The sequence below is a fragment of the Apteryx mantelli genome, chromosome 10 (assembly GCF_036417845.1).
Source record: "Apteryx mantelli isolate bAptMan1 chromosome 10, bAptMan1.hap1, whole genome shotgun sequence".
Classification (NCBI taxonomy): domain Eukaryota; kingdom Metazoa; phylum Chordata; class Aves; order Apterygiformes; family Apterygidae; genus Apteryx; species Apteryx mantelli.
Window position 1 is genome coordinate 20,428,472 of NC_089987.1, and position 24,183 is coordinate 20,452,654.

Here is a 24,183-nt window from a genome sequence, read left to right on the forward strand (position 1 = left end):
TCGCATCGTGATTTTAGGGATACTACTAAGTGAATCTGCCCAACCCACTCAAAACAGGCCAAGAAGCTGGAGCTGACATATCGACTGTCATCAAAGGGTGTCTGATACAGTCTGCAGTATAGCACCCTTCACTTGCTAACCTAGAAAGATAGGAACATGGCAGTGGCAGAGGCGCCTATCACTGGGAAATTGTTTTAACATTGATTCAGTAAGAAGGCTGTTGTCAACTTTGTTCCCAGTTCCTACAGCAACTGGCTACTGCCTGAGTTTCTTTTATCAAAGCACAGCCAAACCTAACTTCATTCAGCTTATGCAGTTCATCTGAAAAATGTTTAGTCTTTCAGTGCTGGTGAGCCTCAAGGCCAGAATGAGCTCAGAGTTACTGTGGACATATCAGGGTTGGAAATTAAAGAGCTGGTGTATATACCCCTTGTCCTTTTTTAATCTTTTCATTATATCCTGGATTATAACAAAAAAGAAAGTAATGCCCTGGGTCTACAAGTCCAGAACCCTGCTGTCACAGGCAACTTCATTATACACCCCTGCTCATAAAGCAATTAAATTCCATCCTAAAATCCAAGTTTTTAGCTCCCACTGCACTCACTGCTCTGATAGCTAAAACTCTTCTTCTCATTTCCCAACTAAATTTATCACAATTCTTTTGTCCTTTGGTTTAAATGCTTTTTTTTCTTTTTTTTTTCTCAGTGACATTTACCTCAATTTATTTATAAAGCAATCATACCCCCTCTCAGTCATTGTTTTGATTGACTCAACTACCAAGCTCTTTCATCAAATACATCAGACGTAACATGAAGGCAAGAACCTTTCAGACGCACCAAGCGCGAGGTGCCAGTTCTAACGCATCTGAACACTGCTTGCTATAGCCCTTCCGAACGGCTGGCTCATAGGAAGGGCGGTAGCCAGCACCCGCAGTTCTGCAACACCAGTAGCAGAGGGCTGGGCTGCGCTGCTGGAGGTTGTGAATTCAAACCCTCCTGCCCACAAACACAATGAGCCTTCACACCAGCCGCAAACGGAGATTTGGGAGGAAAACACTAAATTGTTGTCCACTGGTTTCTTCCTTGTAGACACTAAGGTATGAAAGCAGCAGTCCCAGACTACTTTCACAGTATATTCCTCCTATGCCTCGCAAAGAGAACGACAGACGTGAATTTGAATAACGATGCCTAACCTAACAACACTTAATTGTTTTCTAAAGTAAACTACACCCTATTTCCCAGTCAACAGTGGAATATCACTAACACCCTGCCATCTTGCCGGCTCCACTGAGGTTTCTGAATACAATATTCCCTTCCCTGACTTTAACTCAAACCACTGTCAGGCTCTATTAAGCATAACAGGATCCAGACAGATTCAAGATTAAGCAACTTTTTTTTAAAATCCAATTGAGGACTTTCTTACCTTGAGGGTGCAGCAGATATTACATTAACCAGATTGCGCACACTTTCCATGCAAGAGCTCAAGAACTAAAGGCATATATATATATATATATACATACGCACAGTGATTTAATTCTCTTCGGAAATAAGCAGGGATTTTCTAAATTCCTTCCACTCCAGACATCATGATCAAGTTCAGCTAATTGAGACCCTTGCGGGGAAAAGGATGTTCCTTAGCAAGGCCTTGTTTTTCCAGAAGCAATGTGCAAGTGGTGGTGTCTCGCAAAGGAAGTCTGTGCAGATTATCAAGAGAGTAATAGTCACGTGGAGAGAGGGGAACCAGGTTTAAAAAGCTCCTTCCTGGCTAGGCTACAGCTTCAGCTCCCAGAGAGACTGCAATCCCCGAGTGGTGGAGCCACGAAGGAGAAGCCCCCTGTCATTCATCTTCCCCCTTAGGCGCCAGGGAATGGGACAGAGGCATCCCCAGTGCTACCTGGTGAGTTTGGCAGCAAGAGGGCTTCAGGGCGTTGCGGCTGGGAGTGGAGGCTCTCCTGTCTCGCGCCTGGAGGCAGAGCTTGCCCTGTGTTTGATATGTGAGAATGGGGGCGCAGGCCCACTGAATGCCAGCGGAGCGTGGGCATCTCTGGGGACACTAGAGCATGACACTGTTATAACTGGCAACATGGTTATGTATTTGATGCGTTTGGTTGATATGATGGATGGTACGAGAAGTGTGCTTGTAGGCAGCAGTGTAGTAAAGTAAATGTAAATATGTAAAAAGGTGGGTTCTACAGCATGGGCAAACACAGAGTGTTTATAGGACACTATGCAATACTGTGCTTGTGAGAAGCATTTGAAGTATCCGTGGCGTGAGGGGTCAGAGGAGATACAAAAAATGGTTTTATGCGGTGTATTCAGAGAAGATGAGGGCAGGAAACGGGACTCACCAAGAGAGAGCATGCAAGCCATGTGTTCTAAGCATACAACTGCTCCACAACAGCTCAGCCGCTGCTTAAGTTTTTTGTCCAGATAAGGGTTTTAGGATACTAGTTACAGCTGAGAAGCACAAAACACTCTGGATGATGCTTTCTTGTGATGCTGAGAGCTTTTTGCAAAGGCAGAAAATCCCCAAATTTGCAATAGCTGTCTTACTAGCATCTTTGCAGTCTGTGGCCTAAAGCGGGGAGGGGATGATGTGAATTTGCAAACTTCAGCTCTCTCTGAATTTGGATTCTTTTTCACACTCTGAGTTGGAAGAAGAACCTGGCATTCCTTTCTACCTCTGACATATATTAACACCCCTTATATTAGCATTATATTAATATATTAATATTTATATTTATATAATATTAGTATTATAATAATATATTGTAAATCCCAGAAGAGCAAATAAGAATGGCAGGCTCCTCTGTGATCTGACCTATTCTCACTGATGTTAGGTGGAAGCGAAGCTATTTAACATCACCAGTCGGTGGGTGGCAGCCAGTACCTGCCTCCTATGCTTAAGTTTTATTGCCTAAACAGACACCGAACAGACAGTTACTGCTCACAGCTGTAACAAGAAGTCCCTGAAAATCCCTTTCCGCAGCTGCATTTAGCTGACTTTTGGCCCCAAGCACTGTCACTGTGTGAGCTAATTCTTTGCTCGTTTTACACCTAGAAGACCCAGGTCTCCTATATTTGGAATAGCAGCAAACAGACAATGACCTGCAAACACTTCGCCCTGACAAGCGAATCCTTGCAGGCCCACACTTTCCAGGAACGAGAAAGCCGGACCTCCATCAGTGCTGGTGTGCGAGCACTAGCGGTGTCCGGCACTGCCATTCACGCCGCATCCCACCAGGGTCCGAGCTCGAAAGTCAAATTCTGCTGTTAAGTACAGCCTGGCCGGCAGACGGGGGAAAGCTGCCTCCGGGCTGCGGCTCCCACCGCAAAGGCGGGCGCGGGGCAGCCCAGCGCAGCTCTACCTGTTGCCAGCCAGCAGCCCGGGCAGCCTGCTCGAGCGGGACGCGCACTGCTCCTCGCGCGAAGGCAGGCGCCGGGCGCCCGGCAGCCCTTCGCGGCGGAGCGCTCATCTGCCGCCTCCGCGGTGCAGCGCTGCGGCGGGCGAGCGCGGAGCGGGCCGGGGCCGCGGCAGCCCGGGCGGGTGCCCCCGCTCCGCTCCGCTCCGCTCGGCCCGGTTCGGCCCGGCTCGGGGGCGGCCGGGGGCAGGCTGCCCCCAGGTGCGCCCTCGGCGCGGCGCGGCGCGGCGGCGGGGGAGCGGCGCGGCGCGGCGCCCGGCTCCCGCCCCGCTCCGCTCCCCCCGAGGCAGGGCTCGGCCAGGCCCGCTCCCCCGGGGCGCCCGGCGTGCGCGGCGCTGCGGGTCCCCCCTCTCCCGCCTCATTTGCATGACTCTTATTACGGCCGCGCCGCGCTCCTGCGGCGCTGACACCGGCGGGCTGGGGCGCGGAGCCGCCGCCAGCGGGAAGCGCGCTCGCGGCAGCCCGCTCCGCACCCCCGGCCGCCGCCCCGCCGCAGCTCGCTCTCTCCGGACCTTTCAGGCGAGGATGAACAAACAGCTGCAGCCCGACCGCAAAGTGTCGGTGGTGGCCCCCCTGCCGGAGCGCGCGGGGCAGCCGCCCCCCAAGAAGGACGTGGAGCTGCTGCTGGTGAAGGAGCACAACGGCGTGCAGTACACCAGCAGCAGCCTGCTGCCCGCCGCCCCCGCGCCGCGCCCCGCCGCCCGCCGCGACAGGGAGACCTGGGGCAAGAAGATCGACTTCCTCCTCTCCGTCATCGGCTTCGCCGTGGACCTGGCCAACGTCTGGAGGTTCCCCTACCTCTGCTACAAGAATGGAGGGGGTAAGAGCGCCGCTTCCGAGGCACTGCGCCCCGCGCCTCCCCGCCCTCCCCCCGGCCCAAGCCCCGCAGCTGCGGCCGCGCCGGGCACGTCCCGGAGCCGGGAGGTGAAGCGGGGCCCGCGGCCGCCCGGCGCCCCTGGGGCGGCAAGAGGGGCCGCGGCGGCGGCGGCCCGCAGCGGGGCAGCTCGCAGCGGGGCAGCCCGCAGCGGGGCAGCCCGCGGCCCCCGCGCCGTCCCCGGCCGCCGCCGCCGCGCGCTCCCTGCGCCCCTGCGAGCCCCCGGGCTGGCGGCTGCTCGCTCAGCCCGCCGAGGGCAACTTGGCTGTGAGCACAGGCGCGTTTGCCCGCCGCAGCCACTTTAGCCCGCTTAACACTTTCTCGTTTGCAAAAAACAGCGTCAAGAAAAAAAAAAAAGAGAGAGAGAGAATCCTTGAGCAGTAAAAAGGCAACTAGAAAAGTTACCGCTGGACCAGTGAAAGGTTTCTTTTGGGCAGTTTCAAGGCGGGCACTGGGCTTCTGCACTAGACTGTGCAGTTTGAGGGTTATTTTTCCCCTGAGTAGATAGAAAACTTATTAAAACAAAACCTCGCCTCCTGCACATTTTGGCAAGGACAGCAACAAAAAAATTTCACACAGTAACTACCATTAGCTCAAATAGCCTGGCACATCTTTAGTAAGACCTTAACTCCATGAGGCCCTTTCATGCCCTGCAGTAGTGTGTTGTTGGTGCTGACTGCGCTGTGATGGAGTAACACCATCTGCAAGCTGGGCAGGTGCCTGGGGTGCTTGCAAATCACACATAGGAAGAACAGACCATGCCTGGCAGATGGAGACTGTTTGTGTGAATGGTGAATGATACAGATAGAAGAACCGCTAGATAGAAAGCGTGTTCTGTAAGATAGCTATGTATGTCTTGATAATGTGGTTGCCTGGTGATAAAGGCTAATGGTTCGCACTTGCACCATAAAATATTTGCTTCCTATGAAAAAAGGAATGCAGGACAGGAAAATCCCTATCAATTAACACTGAGTTACACCAGGCCTTAGAACTTAAAATGAAACTAGAAGAGGCTGGTCTGATTTGGTACCTCCAAAACTTCTGAGGAGAGCCAGATAACCTACCCACTTGCCACCCGGAGAGGCTGAAGGAAGTAGTTAGTATAGAAAAATAAACTCCATCCTTATGTCCAAAAATAATTCAAGCAATTCACACTACAGCTGCACAACACACATCCATTCCCCCTGAAACCAGGAGGCTTCCATAGTGTCAAGTGCAAGTTTAGCAGAAATGTCATTCGTGCAACTCTGTACGAGTGCACCATTTCCTAAAGACTGCAAGATGACCAGGAGATCTGAGAGAGAGATACACCCCCCTAATTCACAGAGCACAAGTTGATATCCACAGCACTTCAGTTCTTTTCTGTCATACCTTGGGTCACTTTTAATCAGATTCCTAACTCATTTCCTTCATAATTTGCTGCTAGCTCAGGCAGAGGAGGTAACAGTCTGCAATCCCCTTGCATTTTGTTTATGCTCCACGTGTTATCTTTTGTCAACTCAGCTAGAGAAACCTGGATCTTTGTTAGCATCTTTTAAATTAAGTACTTCCAAACTAAAGTGGATAGAAAGCCAATTACTTCACAGGTACAAGAGGCACTTTTCAGTGAAAAGTTTCCACAAAGTCTTCCATACCATCAAAGTGGAATCGGGACCTTTATAAGCAACGGCAGAAGGCCCTATGCTATCTGACTCTACAGAACGACTGAGAATTGCTTGCTGATACTGAGATTACAAACACTATTATATTTCCTCTGCCCTTTCATAGAAAACATACAGCGATATGAAGCATCTCAATACCTAGGACACCATTTTTGAACACACACATAACACCGCAGCATTCTTTACTGGCACTTGAAAAGGTTTATTTTCCCATGAAATCAAAGATAGAATAATCCTGAGGCTCAAAAATCTTTAACAGCTCGCTTTTCCAGAAGAGATGTTCTCAGGGAGCACATTAGCTAACAAAGCTGGATGAAGACACACCAGCTTTGGCTGATATGAGGACAAACTAATTTTTACAATTTGATTGTGTTTGGTTTAGTGATGTTTAATCATATCTTGATATTGGAGATCAATGCTGTTTTATAAACCATGGCCACCAGTATTTCAGCCCGTAGTATTCAATCATGGCAGAATTTCCAGGGTAGACCTGATCTGAGAAGCGGGGAATAGAAATATGAACAGGGACTGGTTAGCAGCTCACTTCCATCTCTTTACAAAAGTTCTCTCTATGGTATCTTAAAATTTTCCCATCATTTGCCTCCATGCTGGACATATATATCAACCTAATTTAGTAGAAACTCTTGGTCTAAAAGTACCTTACTGAGTTTCAAGCCAACTCAATTCCTTCTCTCTGTCAAACGGGGTTTGGAGGGTTGTGTGCTCTATGGGCAATTTTACTACAAGAGCAAAGAACGAGAGGCAAGGAGCATTGAGGGCAATGGGATGCTGTTGGCTTTCATTGCCATCATTCCGGTCCTACATCCACAGACACTCTTAAACATCTTTTTTCACACTGCTCCTGCAGGAGGGAACCTTACTAGGACTAGAACAAGGTTTGCTAACTCAAAGGAAGAATCCAGCGGGTTTCCGGTAACTGCTGGCTTATGTATCTGTACGGGAGATGTCATAAAAATAGAGGCACTAACAGACATGGGGAAACATGTGGTTACATCGTCTTAGTACTTTTGCTGGGCCGATGAGCAAGCTAAAGAGACAAAAAATAGGCAGGGTTTCTGGTGCTGGAGATGACATACTTTGTATAGACTGCTAAGCCTTGCTCTTTAAAAAAGGTTTAAAAGAAGCCCACAATAAGGTTACAGTTTGCCTTTTAATATTGAGAAGGAGCTACTAGATAAAGGAAAATACTAAACAGATTAAACTTGAGTTGTGTTGAATGGAAACAAAGGAAACAAAGGAAAATGTTGCCCTTCCTCTTCCTCCCTGAGCTTCTCTTTACTCTGAAGCCCCACCAATGACTTACAACTACAGCAGGCTTCAGAAAAAGGTAGTCCAATGTGGCTTACAGAGCTGTGCATCTTCAACAGCTTGATAGGAAATAGGCAGCGAAAAGCAAGTACCTTGCAATGCCAGAAGTTCTAAGCCACTAAGATACTGTAACACTTCTTTTGTTTTCAGCATAGCTTGTACTATCTCGGCAAAAAGAAATTCCATTATTCTTCCAAAGTCTACACTCAAGAAGGTTATACAGGGGCTGTTAAATGTTGTATCAGAACATTTAAGGAGAAGTAAGCGCACAAAACTGTACAACAGAAAATGGCATCCCCCTTTACATTTGAAAAGGGTGACCTAGGTGACTTGAGGACTGTTACGTACTTAAGACTGGCTATGATTAAGATGCCATCAGACACACTTATTGCCTTTCCCTGCTTGTAAAAATAGGTGGTTCTTGATAAAGCGTGAGAACTTAAGGGAATTTAGAAGGAAAGTATAAATACACATTGTATCCCTCATTCAAAGCTGAATTTACAAGAATGTAGATGCATATACACGCCCACCTCTTACTAGCCAAATCTTTGAGCTTCTTCCTTTGATGAGCTCCAGGGAAGTTTCCTGATTAAAAACTAGATATATAGCCTTTTGGGTTAGTTCTTGGAGTTCCACACATACAAAATTCCCATTAGCTTACTTTAGTGAGTTTTACTCATTCTAGGTGTACACCACCCAGTGGTAGTTTTATAAACCTTTTTTAATGGTGTGTAACTTTGGAGACAGCACTGGTGGTGTTAACAAAAATCTATTTGCATTTTAATAAGCCCCCAGTAACAAAAAAGCTAGAGAGTAAGAAGAATCCAGCAGCACAAACATGCTGAATGAATAGTCAGAAACATCTGTGTTTTGGGAGTAGCCTGCTGAGAGACCCCAATGGGACTTCTGCACAAAGATAGATGGCAGAATGTAACCCTCATGTGAACAACTGTGATTTCTGGAAACATTCTTCCACTATAAAAAATCCCCAAATCTTTAGTAAGATCTGAAAAGCTATCATGTTTATTTTTTATATCAGTTACTTTCTTTCACAGAACTTGCCTGCCTTACAGGGGCAGACACTGATACAGCGGCCGCTTTGTAATGGGAAACAGGCCGCAGAAAACTTTCAGGCCAGTTTAGTAATGAGCAGACTGGGTGTAATCTTGCCCTCCCTGATTTCTTGGGAGCAGGATATGCTGTGTGCTCTAAACCACTTTATAAAATGGCAGGGAGGCGACGTACAGATGGCAGCTTTCTGCAAGTTCTCATTAAGCAGATAAGGTGATACTCCGATACTGCAGAGGGGGGGATTCTTGCACATTGATTGCCTCATCAGTTTGGCTCATCAATAAACATTGCAGATTACATACATTTGACTGCTCTTCTCAACACAGAGGAAAAGTACTGCTTGCAGCAGATCAAACAGTTCTTGTGCAGACCATTTCTGCGAGTTTAAAAGAGCAGGGTATGTCACTGGAGAAATCATCAAGTTCAATCGTTTCTACTGGCTTGGCTATTCTCACAAGTGCTATATCTTCATTAGAATTCATTTCTGGCAAGAGCTTTCCTTATAAAAGGGGAGGGGGGAAGGAAGGAAAAAAAGAACTCCCAGGCTGTATGAGTCTGTTTTTAAGCAGAAACATCACTGTACTCAAGATAAGTCTTTATAACATGTCCAACCTCCTAAGTGTTCTCCAGTTAAGTAAGAGGCTATAGTGAAGGAAAGAATGAGAAGAGTATTAAAATTGGATTCTCATCAACTTAGGGAAGGATTTACCCTGATAGTTTGGAATACATCTAAAATTATACTGCTGCCAAATGACGTTGAGTAATGCCTGGTATGATTAACTCTCTGTGGGGGAGGACGATGCTCAGTGCTAGTTAACAAAGCTATTGTAGTTTCTGTACAAGATACTCTTAGTATTAACGTTCATTTTTACTTAGCTTTCTTGCAGTCATGGGCAAAATTAGTATTTTCCACTGAGATTTCTGAAAAAAAGAATCTATAACAATACAGCATTTCTTTTTGTGAGCCACACTATTTGCAAGGTCAGTCATGTTCAGACTATTCATTAGGAAGCATGCAATTGTCAGATTAGTCACTAGAGACTTGTATCATAAGAATCAGATTAAGCTTTTCATGAATTCAGAAAAAAGCTGCAGATAAATATTATAACAGTTCTCTAGCTATCATAATATACACCTTTAACCTCATCTGAGACATTATTTTCTTGTGTGTCTTTAGACAACAACATTTGTAGGACAAATTATTTGCTTCACAGAACAGTTCACCAGCAATCAATAGCTTTTAGACCAGAAGTATCCTACAGCTTGTCCTAATGCTCCCTTTCTTATTTCGTACTTCCATAAGCTCTAACGCAGAATTTAGCAAGCTACAGCCCGGGTACTAAAGACAGCATACAACCAAACTCCAATATCCCTAAGCAGGGCCAGCAGGGAGCCAGCAGCTGGGAGCTGTCGCACATTGAGACGACTCGCAAGCGTTGCCTCTCACAGAGCTGGGCGCCCGGCCAGGGCACCACCACACACAAACGCAAGATACTGCTCCTCAGCAGCACCTTGCCTTTTCAAGATGCTCTCTCTCCTGCCTTTTGCTGAGTCTCTGCCAGCAAATTTAATCACTCATTTGAGAAAGAAGAATACAATCTGGCACACTACCCTTCAAAGGTGGCTGACCCTAATTTGGGGTCTTACCTTTCAAAACAACAACAATGATGATAATAAATCAACTTTGAAGTAATGTCACTGAAAAGCCTACACCAAAAGTTTGATTCATCAATCCATCAAAGCTTGGATGCAAATCTAGTGACTTTGGTTTCCTAATACAGGGTTCTCAAATCCCATTCCGATATCAAACCAGTGCGCTCACGCAGCCCCTAGACTACTATGCTGATCTCCACACTGGAGACACAAGCTTCAGGCTCCAGGGCATCGTGAGACATTTGGGACAATACTCATTTATGTCACGTGACAGTCCCTCCTGTCCCAGAGCCAGACTCATAGCCAGCTCACAGTTGCTCTCCTCCTTTTCGCACAGGACTTCATTACTTCCCTTTCCCTCCCTGGACTTGCCATTTGGCTCCTGGCGGATACAGGACGCTGTTTTCACCTAGGCTCACTTGCCCGCCTGGCAGCTCACATGCCAGAGGTGCCAGCTGCTCCTCAGCAGCTCCCTGCTCTTCTCCTCCACTTGCCCAGCAGTCTTGTTGCCTCTGCAAATAGCTCTGCACAACTGTCCTGCCTCCAGGGTTGCAAGCTGCTGTACCTTACACCTATTACATAGGAAGCATCAGGAATACTTGATAAGGAAGAACTGAATCTCTCTTCCCCAAACCCTTCATCACTTCTAAACCTAGTTTTTGATTCTGGCGCAAGGTGTTATGAAATAGTGTACAAGTCATTAGCCCGTAACAGAGGTGCTCAGCTAAATAATCTGCCTGAATGCAGGTTATCTGTCCCAGACCAAGTCTAATAACCCTTAGTTGATAGTTATACAGTTTCTAGAGAAGGTTTATGGTATTTAAATTGAGGTTACATCTTAAGAAGACAGTCCTGTGATTGATGCAGGCCAAGGATTCAGAACAGATCTCAGGAGTGCACTAATCAACCACCAAAACCAGCGCACCACCTTCACTGCTCTATGTTAGCAAGGCAATAAACCAAGCCGGTGTGAACCAAATAAGCTGTTCTGACAAAAGCAAAGATGTCCCATTTCTAACCATGCTGAACGAACACATTTGGATTATTATTCAGAAGCACTTACTCCAAAGTAAGAGGCAAAAAAAGGCATCAAATAGCAAACTGGTGTCTTAGATCAGTTGTTTGGAAATTTAAAATTTTTGCTTAAGGTCTCCCCGCCTCCCCCTTCATTCCTGTATGCTCTTCTCAGTTCTACCGAGAAACTAAAGTACCAAAACATCCCTAGAAAGCCATTCCAATAGGATGTATATCCATCCTGAGGAAGCAAGTTCTGAAAGTCACATTTGGAAGGTGCCTATGTTCATATTAACACCTATTAAAACAGATACAGGAGGTTCCTTAAAGTTTGACTAGGGATCTCAGGTTTTGGATACTTATCCAAGCTGGAAAGGCAAGCATCCAAGCTTCATCTATTTCTAGTCTATTTTCTCACTAACATCTTTTAAATCTCTTTATTAAATTCTAATGCCTTTGTCCCAAGCTCACCAATTGCTTAAATAGAGTTAAAAACTGTAGCATGGCTTTCTAATATCAGTTTCCACTGTAAACATCATAGCATTTAGATATACTGTAATTATTAGATAATTTTGTATCTAATTGCTCTCATAACATTACAAAATAATAAACTGTGACCTAGAACATTCTATACTTAGAGACATATTTATTTTAAAACATTGCAATTCAGGCAGCAGGAGACAAGTTTAAAAGGAGTCTTTTTGTAACACGGCTCTAGATCTTTTAGTACAACCTTGCTTCTAGTATTTTCCATCACTCTGTATCAATCATATTCTTTATACAGAATATAAAAAAAATGACAAGAGTTATGATTAATTTGCAATTAACTCTTGACTTCTTGAGCTGAAATGTGACAAGAAGAAATGGCTATTATTGAAGTTGAAATAAGTTGTATTCGGGACAACCCCCTCCCTGCCCATCCAGCTTCAGTGACAATTCTGTAAGGATTCCAGGATTATCGCCGTGATTATGAGCCTTCAGCTCCCTTCCTCAAGGCATTTGGAGACACAGGATCCATGTTAGCAGCCTATTAGCCATGTCCTGACAACCTGTAATTCCCTCCAACAACAACAACTCCTCGATCTTCCCCTTTCCTTCTCCCTGCCTCCAAGTTAAGGCTCGGGCCTTGCATGGCAGGATTTCATCCTGGTTGTGTAAATCCTGTGCACTGATGCCCAAGTCAAAATGGGTTCAAATGAAAGGTTTTATACTGACACTAACAAAACTTGGCTTCCTAAAGACAGACATTGAAGCTTGAAGGACTTAAAAACATTAAAGTCCTTCAAGAAAGAAGCACCAAAAGTGCCTAGCCTGCCAGTAATGCTGAGCAACCCCTGTTCTCATGGAAATCCTGAGCAGATAACTGTAGCATAACTCAGCATCTTAACTTTGATATGGATTCCATCTACTTAATTTTAGGCACACAAATTTTGAAACCTTTGTCTTCATTCCATAAATGGCCAGGGGAAGGCGAGGGGAAGAGCTGAGCTCCTTGCATTGTGAGATACCATTTTTTTCACATCTCCAAGAAATCTATTTCATGAAGGTCATAGGAAAGAACCTCTAAACTACTTATCACGGCTATTCTTTGTTTTATTTTCACTCTTCCTTCTCCTTTCCCCTACTCTGTATTTAAACGAGTTTTGTAATGTCCCTCCTGAAGCCTGACAAAGGTGACAGCACAGTGCTCCGCCTCGCTAACTAGGGTCTACCGTTCAGAGAGTCGGCACAGAGCTCCGGCTACATAAGCTATGTATTTCTTTACACTCGTTTTCATCCAGAAGACGTTACCAAGCTTCCAGTGCACAGAGTTCCATGATACCACATCACTAAATAAAATTCAGATAGAGATGGACGGCCAGTTGTCTTTTGCCAGTCCATAAATGTTTTCTACGACTAGAGTTCTGATTGCTGGTATGCAGTAAAGTAGGCCACCCTTATTATACAATAATTCTTTTGATAGAAGATGGTAATTTCCAGTGCTCCTACTCTTTGTTTAAGGCTTTATAAGCACAATCACTCACTTGCAAAAATACAAATGATCACAAAAACTGTGCTCGTAATGTGTATTAACTGGTTGCTATTGCTGGCTATTACCCTTGTTTAAGAATATATGCTAATTTAAGCATTCAAAATAGGGATCCAACACCATCAGACTGCTGTTGTCAGACTACTCAGATAAAAAGCCTTTCTTAGCCTGCTTTGTTATAAGCTACTTCCCTAGAACATGCATGTCACGTTAGCGCAACAAACGGGGGCTCAGAAGAGCAGTACTGGTTTGATCCTGTCCCACTGAAGTGCACAGGAGCTGCGATTTCAACAGCACAATACTACTGCTTTACAGTCTTTATTTCAGAGCTGGACAAAAATACTGCACGATTTCCAAGCACTGCAATTATTGACAGTGAGTAAAAAGCCACGTCTTGCTACAGTGGTGGTGTTTGAGAAACAGCTTGTGGGACGCTGCTGGGCAGGCGGGACTGGGGCTGGGCAACTGCACAGCATTCGTCTTTCCTGAAGGCTGCAGGATGGCGGGAGGTCAGCAGCTGGTTTGCTGGCCCCTCGGCAGTGTGGAAGGCTACACCCTGATTGTCTTCCTCACCATCCAAACAAGCTGTTGCCATGGGCCTATCATAGGTACTGAAAAAAATCAGCCGAGTCTTGCTGTAGTGTGGTATTGTATTTTTTGCTAGCTAATTATAATTTATTCTGCACCTTCTGAACTATGTGTACTGAACAGCACTCCTCACTGATTTAACTTTTGTTTCTCCCTCTTCCTTTTTCACTCCTGTAATCAAACATCTCTTGCCATGTCTATTTTGAAGCAAGCCAAAGGTGACAACACAGTTCTTCCCTTTAAAATCTACATCTCTTGGGGCAAGTATGATACTGATGTCAAGTTCCAGTTTAATGAAAGGGGAGAGGCTTAATGAGAGGGGAGGGCTTTCCGACACGCGGCTCTGCAGACACAAAAACAGACCAAAACTTTTCTCAGACCACAAGGTGGAGCAGTAGATCCTTAGAACCTGATCATTAATGCAAAGGCAATGTACTGCATTTATAGAAACAAATGACTGGAGAACCTAATAAGGTGGCTCATGGCTTTCAAATACAGAGCTGCCCAGTAACAGCAGTGATCGTTCCCAAGCAGACTCTTCTTGGATTTCCTGATTCATTTCATTTATTAATAAATTCTAGGAACGGCAGCTTTCAGTGATGCCTAATTCACATCAAGGAGGTGGCTTCTCAGCATTTCCACAGTGATAGCAAGGAAACACCACACAGATAACAAGATGTTACCCCATGAACTCACTCTCTTTTGAATGAGTGCAACATTAAAATGGAGATACTGTCTCTTCCCTCCAAAGAATGATACAGGAAGAAGTACTTCTTCAAAGACTTTATATTTAGGAGGTCAGTTGTTGCAGTCCCCTTACCCCCTCAAAAGATTTAGCTTTAGAAAACAGGCAAGCTCCATGCAGACTTTCATCACCATTCTAGAATAAAGAGCCATATCTCTCTATTTGCTTTTTGTGTTAAAGTAACACGCCTTCCAGCATGCCTCAGCATGCTGCCTTCATTGCAGAAACATCATTATTTCAAAACACCACAAAGTGAAAAGAGTTCAGCGAGCAAGAATAGCTAACTGTATCAGAATAACTATGATATTAAAAAGTTCAGGTCAAGTGTTATCGAAACCTCAAGATCACAGGTTAGGAGCCATTCAAAAGCATCTTTGTTACATGAGTCTTCCTCAGTACGTAGCGCTATCTGGCCGCTGATGCCCAACGAGCCTGATGCTAAAGAAAGCTCAAAAGCTCTTGTGCCCCCAAATGAGGAGTGATTAGTGATGGGATTGTTGCAGAAATACCTGCATACGGGCATCTTATAAATAAGATTTATCGCAAAACTAAGGAAGAGCTTGTGCTCTGGAGTGCTTTTGTCTCTTCCCTAAAGAGCAATGCAGATGTGTCAATGAGATCATGAGGCAGGTGTTGGCAAGAACAGAGACACTCCAGGATTTTGTTTTGGGGAAGAGTTTGATCATTTGTTCCTTTTCTGCAGTTTGTTTCTCATTTGTGTACAACTCTACAGCTTTAGTTAAAATCAATAGATGCATAAACCACAAGGGAGAAATCCTGACCCAGCAGAAGTCAATGGGTGTTTTTTTTCCATTGACGTCACCAGAGCCAGAATTTCAACCCAAATAACAGACGTGGCCTCTCTTAAGGACTTTTAAGTAGACAGAATTTCCAGACTCAGAGTTATGTGAGTAGAGCAACAGAGGAAAGGAACAGAAAAGCATTCAGACTAAACTGATATAGAAGACTTCCACTGACTAATAGCTGATCTTCACACAGTGCAATAACTCGGGACTTTACCTAATAAGCAGAATGTCAGGACTTACATAGATGATGGCCATTAGTACACAACATGAATTTACTCCATGAGAATTAGACTATGACCTGCGCACTCTCCTACACAGGGTTCAAGCAACAAAAAATATTATTTTAAGAAGTGCTTTTTGCTCTCACAGTTTCATAGAGAAAAATGGTTGGGTAAGAATCTCCTTCTCGCTCTCAAGGCTAAAGAGAAAAACTGGGAAAAGATAAAGCAAGTACAAGACTCTAAAAGCCAAAAGGCAAATAAAAGGATTGGATTAGAGGTTCTTATATTTTAAGCCACTTTAAATTATTCTGGGGCCTGATGCATTTAATTTTTTTGAACTTTTAGATTGCCAAGTGTATTTTGGAGTGCCGAGGAATACAGCTGGCATAAGCACAAGTCTCTCTTTCCCTTCCTTCATTTTTTCCTAAAAGAAAGTGACAGAAAACAGTTACCAGGTTATTCCTAAATTACAGTTTAATCCTTCACTGACTTATATTGAGTCTGATGACAAAATCACTGTCTCTAACCTTAAATTAACAGATTTGGACATCTTCAAGTTTACCTACATTTTTTCCTCCTAAATTTTTTTTCACAGGGATAAGGTATTATGTGATTAAAACCTGTTCAGAAATATAAAAAGAATAAGCTGTGTGATGTTTTAAAAACACCAGGCTCACCCACACTGATGTATCTTAAGGTCTGTGTAATCAGTAAACAAAATTTCCCCACAACCTGACCTAGCAAAAGCTTGCACTGGGATGAAACAAGAAGAATTTTGCTTCAAACCTTTAACAGGCCTCTGTTTCATCTTAGCAATGAGCTCTTATAGGCCCTGAGGTCATTTTCACATTCTTCTATGGCATTTCAAGCAAGGAGGCCCCAGACAGGATGGCAGTGATAGAGTATGTACTGGACACACTGGACTGGGGAAAATTTACTTTGTTGCTTGCAGCCTATTAGGAAAATAGTCCATTAAATAAGGAAAAACATAAAGCTTAGGTTTCAAACTTGAATAAAAATTTGTGTCTGATTAATTCCCACAGAACAGGGAGAGCAGTGGGACAAAAAGCATGAAGAAAGGATGTGGCTAGTCACTATAGCCAGACTGTTGCAGCAAGATTGTGGTTGGAGGCTGGTTTAGGTGAGAGCCAGTTTACCCTTTGTAGCAAGGGAGCATCAGGAGAACTAGCTCCGACCATGCTTCTGTTGCAGGGCATTACTGAAAAGCTTTGCTTTGCGCCCACACTGCCTAATTTCTCAGAGACCCCACTTGATGGCTGTGCATTGCATCCAGAATATTACCAGTACTACCCTAGCCCAAATTACAAACAGGATTTTTCCAAATGGAAAGGGTTTCTGTCAAAAATGTTGGGACAATCTTTCTGCAATTCTTGTGCTCAGCAGTGCTAATAGAAGGGTACGAGGTAAAGAAACAACAGCCATTTGGAAACCATCCTCATTCAGCCCGTTAAAATTTCAGCACGATCTGATAGGGACTATAATCTTTGACACTTAATAGAGGGCAGGGTTTTTGCATTGCTCTAGGCAACTGTGCAGTAGCAGCCATCACTGTAATGGTAAATTTGCCAAAATAGTTGCTAACAGAATCACACACAGCCATGAAAGTTGTCTTGTGTAAATAAGAAAGTATTACTTATGGTTAGATAACCTACTTAATTTCAAAATCTCTATATGTAAAATACATGTGTACTCTGCAGTATATATAGCATGTTTAAGAAATACAGGTGCACCAGAAAACTGTAGATAAAGAATATTTCTCAGTAGTGTTGACAGAAAACATAGGTGGGCTTTAATAAAACACGGGGAATGATTTTAAACTGTATGCATCTGTGTTTGCCTTCTACTCTAAAGCCCTGCACAAATATGCACTATATTTAGTTTACAGTATGGTTAGTCTGCTTCCTGTACTGGAAGTAGAAAGAGCATTGGTCCTGAAGGCTTCATTTATAACCACTACAGTAAAGCTGCATTTTGATCTATGAGAATTCTTACAGATAAGAACTTAAAACTGTCTTATACTTCTGCAATAAAACATATCCCTTTACTGACAGCAAGAATTTAGAGGATTGTGTTGTGCAACAGTTTGTAAAGATTAAGATAGTCCAGAAAGTATTAGAGTATTTCAAATAAATCTCTAATAAAGCCTGGAAGGAAAAGGAATGTTTTGCTTTGGTCATTGAGTCCAAAAATTGAACTTACAACTTAAAATGGGATTAATCACTAAATAGTAAGGCAAGTTTTAAGTGTACCTCAGGATGTTTATACTTGATTCTTCTCTAGCAGAATTTCGAAGCATTTACCTCCTATTGGTGTGTGTATTAATCCTCTTGAAAGCTGCCTGGCACTTGTCTAGAGCTGATTTAAGACGTCTTAAGCACTTTGTTTCATCTTGGCACAGTTATGAATCTCATGCTGCCTAAAATGGGGACTGCGTCCTCTCCAGAGGGTGCTTGACTTTGGGGCTGCTTTTTGTTTTGACAGCTAAAGACAACCTGAAAAAGAAAAGCAGCCTTTAAATGAGACACCCTCTGTTTGAGGTTGTGCTGTGAACCAGAACCTGTACTCAAGGCATTTGTGCTGCCTTGTCTCGCTGCGCGCGCTAGCTCCTGTGCATCTAACTAGCTCTGCTGGGGCAGTCCTGCCAGCTCGCTTTAGGCCCCCAGCGCGGGTGCTGTAAGCAGGAGGTGAGTAGCCCCATGCACCAACACACGATGGAGAGCAAGTGCTGCCACGAGGGCAATGCTGAGAACATTAATTGGGTCCTGGCTCCAGGCTAGGGACACCAAAGCAAGGATTCACCGTGCCCAAATGAGGGGTGAAATGCAGAGGATTCATCCCAAGCTCTTTTCTAGTAAAGGGGGAGAACATCTCAGGGATATAATTCAGCATACCTAAAACAGCTCGAAGTAGGTGCATAACTTACGTGGATACTAAAAGTGCCCACATAACTCTTCAACCTGCCAACATGTGAACCTGCTATACCAAGAAATACCTCTGAATAAGGAGGGAATTTTAGACAGAAAAGCAAGAATCACCATTACACTATAATTCAGTAGTTCAGTTTACTCAGTCTGCTTAGATTAAGAAAAGAAAGCTGAAACACTTGATAGCAGTGCTTAAGCATCTTCACAGGTGGGAAGCAGCAAGTATTACAGGGCTTCTTAATTCAGCAGGGAAAGCATAGCAAGAATCAAATGTCAGATATATTTGAAATATGGTATCTTTTATTTATTTATTTTAACACTGAGGGGTATTAACCAATGGAATAAACTACCAAAGCAAGCAAAGGATTCTCCTGGTATCATCAAATCAGGACTATGTCTTTCTGGCTGAAATGCTGTGGTTTAAGTTATATAGGAAGTCAGAGCAGAGTATCTAAACAGTCCCTTCCAGCACCAAAATCAGATGGATACATGAACAGCGAAAACATTTATTCTAGGTTACAGCTGAGCAATACAAAACAAAAATGAACATACAGGTTCTCTGAGAAGGAGAGAGGGAAAGAGAGAGAAAATTATGACTACCAGTCCGTATCTTAACCAAAGTAAAGCTGTAGTTGCCAACATCCCCCTGGCACCAAGCAGGGACTTCTCTACATTAAAAGAGACAGCTAAAGGTGATGAACTATTGCTGCCTTTCGCGTACATGGCTATATTCTGTACAGCACAAAATTTTTCAGCACATCACATTTCAAGGAAAACCTATCACATGAGGTTATGTTAGGGATTTTCCAGTGCTGGAATCCAGCAAAACTACTTGTTTTGATCTACAAGCTCATAGCAAGTAGCTTCTGATGTTTTCACTCAAAAGTATTTTTTAGCCAAGGATATTCTACCTCTGATAAATCAAGGTACACTTTGACAAACACTGATTTTATGCATCTCAAGTTCAGCCTACAGCTTTCATGGGTGGTTTTGTTCATTTGATTCATTTGCAGGTGAATATATACTTGTGTCACCCCTAGTGATTGCAAAGCTGGAGGAAGACTACCAACAAAGGCACAGTCTTACTAATAAAATGATGCAATGGTATTTTTCCTCTTAATTTAACACCTCTTCAGCTCCCAGCCCTGTCTGTTGTGAAGCTGCAGCCTCCTCTATCTGAGCATCCACTCTGTGACCCCGCAGTTCAGCACTGTGCCCTTCCCTTCTGAAGGGCTTGGGAAGGAGAAAGTTTGCTATTTTTTCCTCAACTGTGTCAGCTTCCCTAGGAGAGGGCACTACCTCTCCTCTCAAACCCTGCCTTATTGAACATTAGCAATAGGGATTTCACAAATCACATAAAAGAAGCAGTCTACAGGCTGGCTCCACATTCCTGTTCACTTACTGTCTGTCTCTTACTTCTTGTTTAAACTGGCCACGTTGTTAAAAAAGAAAAAAGCACAGCATCAACAACATGGATTTGGGCAGGAATGTTAGCAGCTCGACCTTCACATTGTTACAAACTATCAAACTGTCAAAACTCACCTCCATCCCAATTCATTTATTTAGGAGCAAAGAGGCCAACTACAATACCAACTCAGCCATAAGGAGGTATAACGTAAAAACAAATGCTATTACTGCAGCCTTGCAAAGCAGATTTTTGACCTTCTACACTCCCAGCAGAAGATGGGGATGGCTTAATTCATTTCCTAAGCAAGCAGCAGCGAGCGTGCTGTGAAGGTGGGCAGCAGGAATCTGTGGTCTATGTCACACAGGAGGTCACATCAGAGTATCAAACAGTCGCTTCTGCCATCAACACCAGACAGATCCATGAATGGTGAAAACATTCATTTTAGTTCACAACTGAGTGAGACAAAACAAACAAAAACGAACAAACAGGTTCAGAGGCCCAAAGCCTCAGCTCGCTCCCATGCTACCGTTGCCCCGCTGGCCATCTCAGATCAACTGACTTACAGTTTCTCAAGCCCATCATGCTTTTGCTTTATTTAGTCTTCAGTTTCCCATCAAATGACATGGGCCTAGGTTCAGTTCTTGTCTGTTCCTGTGATTATCTTTAAACTATGCACGATTGTAAAGTGTGATCTTTTCATTAATTTATGTAAATAGGACCTTAACCAATGACTTGGGCGCTATTTATGAATGAATCATGCTGCTTTGAGTGGCTGGGTATATTTAACTCTAATTTGTTCAAAATAGCTACTAATGGGTTTCTTTAACTCATTACTCTTGTAACAAAAAGCAAAAGAGATGATAGGGTTTGTATGCAAGAGTTCAGGTAACCCCTTCTGGTACGACCCAGTGCCCAGTTTATAAGTGAACTGCACTCAAGGCACTTCAAGTGATTTCAAGGCAGCAGCAGGTTAACAACTCAAGACAAAAAATGCAGGCTTGAGTTGACATCAGCCCATGAACAGCACTGAACCACTTCTGGGAACTATTTGTTTTCACTTTCTTTTGAGTGAAAGGAACTCTAAAAAAAAAAAAAAATCCTGGAATCCTGGAAAAACTGAAGGCTCTGAGCTTAAACTGAGAGTAGAAATATAAATAGGTTCAAATCTAGCAACAGGTTATTAGAAGGATTAGCTAAATATAAGGGCCTCAAAAGAAATATGTCACTCATGATGGTACAGCACCACGGGTTTTATGGTTCAGAAATATTTTCCATAAAAAAGGTTGCATACTTGGAAGATCGTATTGCAAACTTGGGAGAATTTATATATGCAAAGAGCTGCTCAAGTTTTTATAGTATGTCGCGCAATCCATTTTGCAGAATTTTATTTTTGACTACTATAATCTACTGCTGGCTGGGCTCAACATCATCATACAGGTGCCGCTAAAGTCATCCTCTTGGCTTTGACATTGCAGCTACATCCTGCTCCTTTTGCATCTCTGACTTCCCTTTTGCTGTACCATGCAAACCCTTATTGCTTTTACTCTACAGTCAGCGAAGACTCAGGTCTACCCTGCCTCCCCTTGTTGGCAGGACTCAGTGGCCGCCTCTCTGTGCTGCCCTACCTCTGGTGATCTTGCACAACTGAGATTTCAAGATCTCTGCAGCAGAAACTTCCTTTTTTATTCGTAAGAGTGTGCACGCACAGATTACAGTTTCCACACATTTTCCTCATTGTCCAAGCAAACATATTTCATTCTGTCAACTGTTTGCTGATACTGTTTCAAGTACTATTTATTCACAGTTTGAAAAAAAATAAGCAATGTTGATCAGATACAGAGATCAGCTTGTATTTCAATTCGCCAGTTGGAAGATCATTGTTTTTAAACTCATTTCCGGCACAAATACTGGAAACACTCCTATCTGAAAATATACCACAATATTTGCTCACAGTTTGTTATTTTAGCAGACATCCTTGCCAGTTAGCATTTTGACCAGAATATTCAGGGAAACAAAAGCAGAAGGCTAATAATGGACCAGGATGAATTGTTCAAAAATGTTTCAGCTACCTCTGTCCTGGCCTGCTTCTCATATCTGCATGAACAAATCCTTTTTGGATCATGATAGCTGTTTAAATGACACTTTTTCAATCATTAGTAAGTCGGTGGTTCTTTCTCCCCGGTATTTAAAAGGACAATGAGTCCTTCTTTTAGGATGAAGAGAGGTATTTAGAGCTGTTTTCCTCTCTGCTTCCCCCACCCAAGGACACTGTGAATGTTGAAGAACAGAGGGAAGAGACAAACTCTTTGAGTGGATTTTGTTATACCAAAATTAAAAGGTTTTTTTGGCACTGAACAGGGATGCAAACCCTTCCTTACATTTTGTCCTGCATTAATGAAACAATTGTTTTTTTTTAAAAAACTTCTGTGGGAAATTCAGCTAGAAGTTTCACACAGATGGTTGTTGTGGAAATGGAGGGTTTGACCTCATCTAGTTTTACATGAGAGGTATGGCGCTCTCAAATTCATGTAGACACTGGTACATCTTAAGGGTTTGTGTATATATATATAAGGGTGTGCGTGTGTGTATATACATATATGTGTATGTATATGGATTTCATGAAATCTGTTAATGGAAATAGCAATTTGCAATAGTCCACAAGCGGCCAGCCTATGGCTTTTGAGCTGCATGTGACTCAGTAGCAGGTCAAAGTACGGCCCTTATGCCAGGGCTGTATCATGGTTGCTAACTACTCTAGTTTTCAGCTGTGAGGGGAAATAAGGAGCAATTGGGGATTGCTGAGATCAGTGCTGCCTTGTGAGACCAGCCGCATCCCAGCACACGAAGGGGCATGGAAGCCCCTCGAGCGCTCCCAGGGGATGACTGCCAGCGTGGTAATCCCACAGGCTGCCATCCCTCAGCTTGGAGGTAGCAAGATCTTGGCAAGCTACTTTTCTGGTTTGAAGTGTTAGCCAGACCACGTGCCACCTAGGAGTCCAGCTGGCTGGTCTGTATGAACCTGACTGGCCCTTTGGCCTCATGCAGTTAAAGCACAGCACTTTCTATAGCCAGTGACACCAAAGGGAGTGACATACTTGGCATCATGTCACCCTTCCTAACATGTTTCAACTTTGTAGACCAGGTAGGCATTAATAGCGAGGTTATTCTTTCATAGAAATCTGGAACGATGCTTAAATTCACACCAATAGACATCTAGCAAGAGGCCTGCAAGGATGCCAGTCAGTTTTCTCCCTTGCCCACAGGTCATTAGAAACGCGCACGCACACAGAGGACAGTATCAGGTCTCCTTCCCAAACACCACCTACGGTCCAGAAGATAATGCACACAGCAGCCCTATGATAGAGCCTCTGTGCAATCAGAGTGAGGTTGATCATGTGTCACACACATGTTGTTTATAAACATTTGCACCCATTCTAGTTTGTAGTAATTTGGATACTTTGACCATCACCGTATTTTCCTCGGAAGTGCCCATGATCTCAGAAAGGGTTCAGGGAACACCATGAAGTAGCTGTGTTGGTATAGATCAGGAAAAGTGTACTAAACCTTCTCTGTAAGTCTCAGACTAGGTTTAACACATTCCTCTTATTATTTCTGTTTGATTCTGATTATCAGCTACAAAGACAAGAGGAAATATCAAAATATTGACAAAATACCAGACTTTTTGTTATTTTTTAATCTAATCAGAAGCTGGTGAACAAGAAATTGCCAGAAGTTTCCAAAACATTTCTGAGACAGCTTACTGTGAATAAGCACCTTTACTTTGATATTCATCTGGACGTTAAAACACCTCACTCTCCATCTTACAGTTACCTGAAAGAAAACCCCAGCTGTGAAACTCTGCCACACTGTAACTAGTCTTTGACGAAAAGTACACTGCACCTTATTAATCTCTCGTGGGGGAAAAAAAAGGAAAAAATTTCCTGTAACTAAAGCCTGAAATGATTTGCAGCCAAATATGCATGCTTGCTTAAGCATCATTTAAGTACAGTACACTTCACAGTTCATCAAGGTATTAGTCACACTTAGAAAACACATAATTTAAACTACAATTTCAAATTCACTACACATGTCCAGGATTAATTTTCTCAAATACAAATTTCCCTATTTAATTTGTGGCATCATGGTCTCTTGACATTAAAGTTAATCAAAGAGCTCTCTGTGCAATCTCCAACAAATACCTCCCAAATATACCACGCTAGGTGTGTGAGTCAGCTCCACACACTGTAATACTATCCAAGCGAGACAAGTATGGCAATTGAAAGGCTGTCGTGTACAAGATCTATGAAAGTAAACCCACCTGAAATGGTATTTTTAGATACTGGATATAGTGGAAACAATATGCACTCTTCCAGATTGCATTAGCTGAGTATTACTGGGTATTGAGTATTTGTTGAAAT

General features: G+C 43.5%; 1 protein-coding gene across 2 annotated transcripts in view; it reads left to right on the forward strand.

Moving 5' to 3' along the window:
- The first annotated feature begins 1,814 nt into the window (after positions 1 to 1,814).
- The window catches only part of SLC6A2 (solute carrier family 6 member 2), a 74,636-nt gene continuing 52,267 nt past the window's right edge, over positions 1,815 to 24,183 (forward strand). The window contains exons 1-2 of one of the 2 annotated variants that reach the window (XM_067302912.1): positions 1,815 to 1,896; positions 3,941 to 4,241. In XM_067302912.1, coding sequence (XP_067159013.1) covers positions 1,867 to 1,896; positions 3,941 to 4,241 — 331 coding nt within the window. In that variant the 5' untranslated portion in view covers positions 1,815 to 1,866. Of the gene's footprint in view, positions 1,897 to 3,787; positions 4,242 to 24,183 lie in introns of those variants that run through there. The other variant, XM_067302911.1, reaches the window with a different exon arrangement.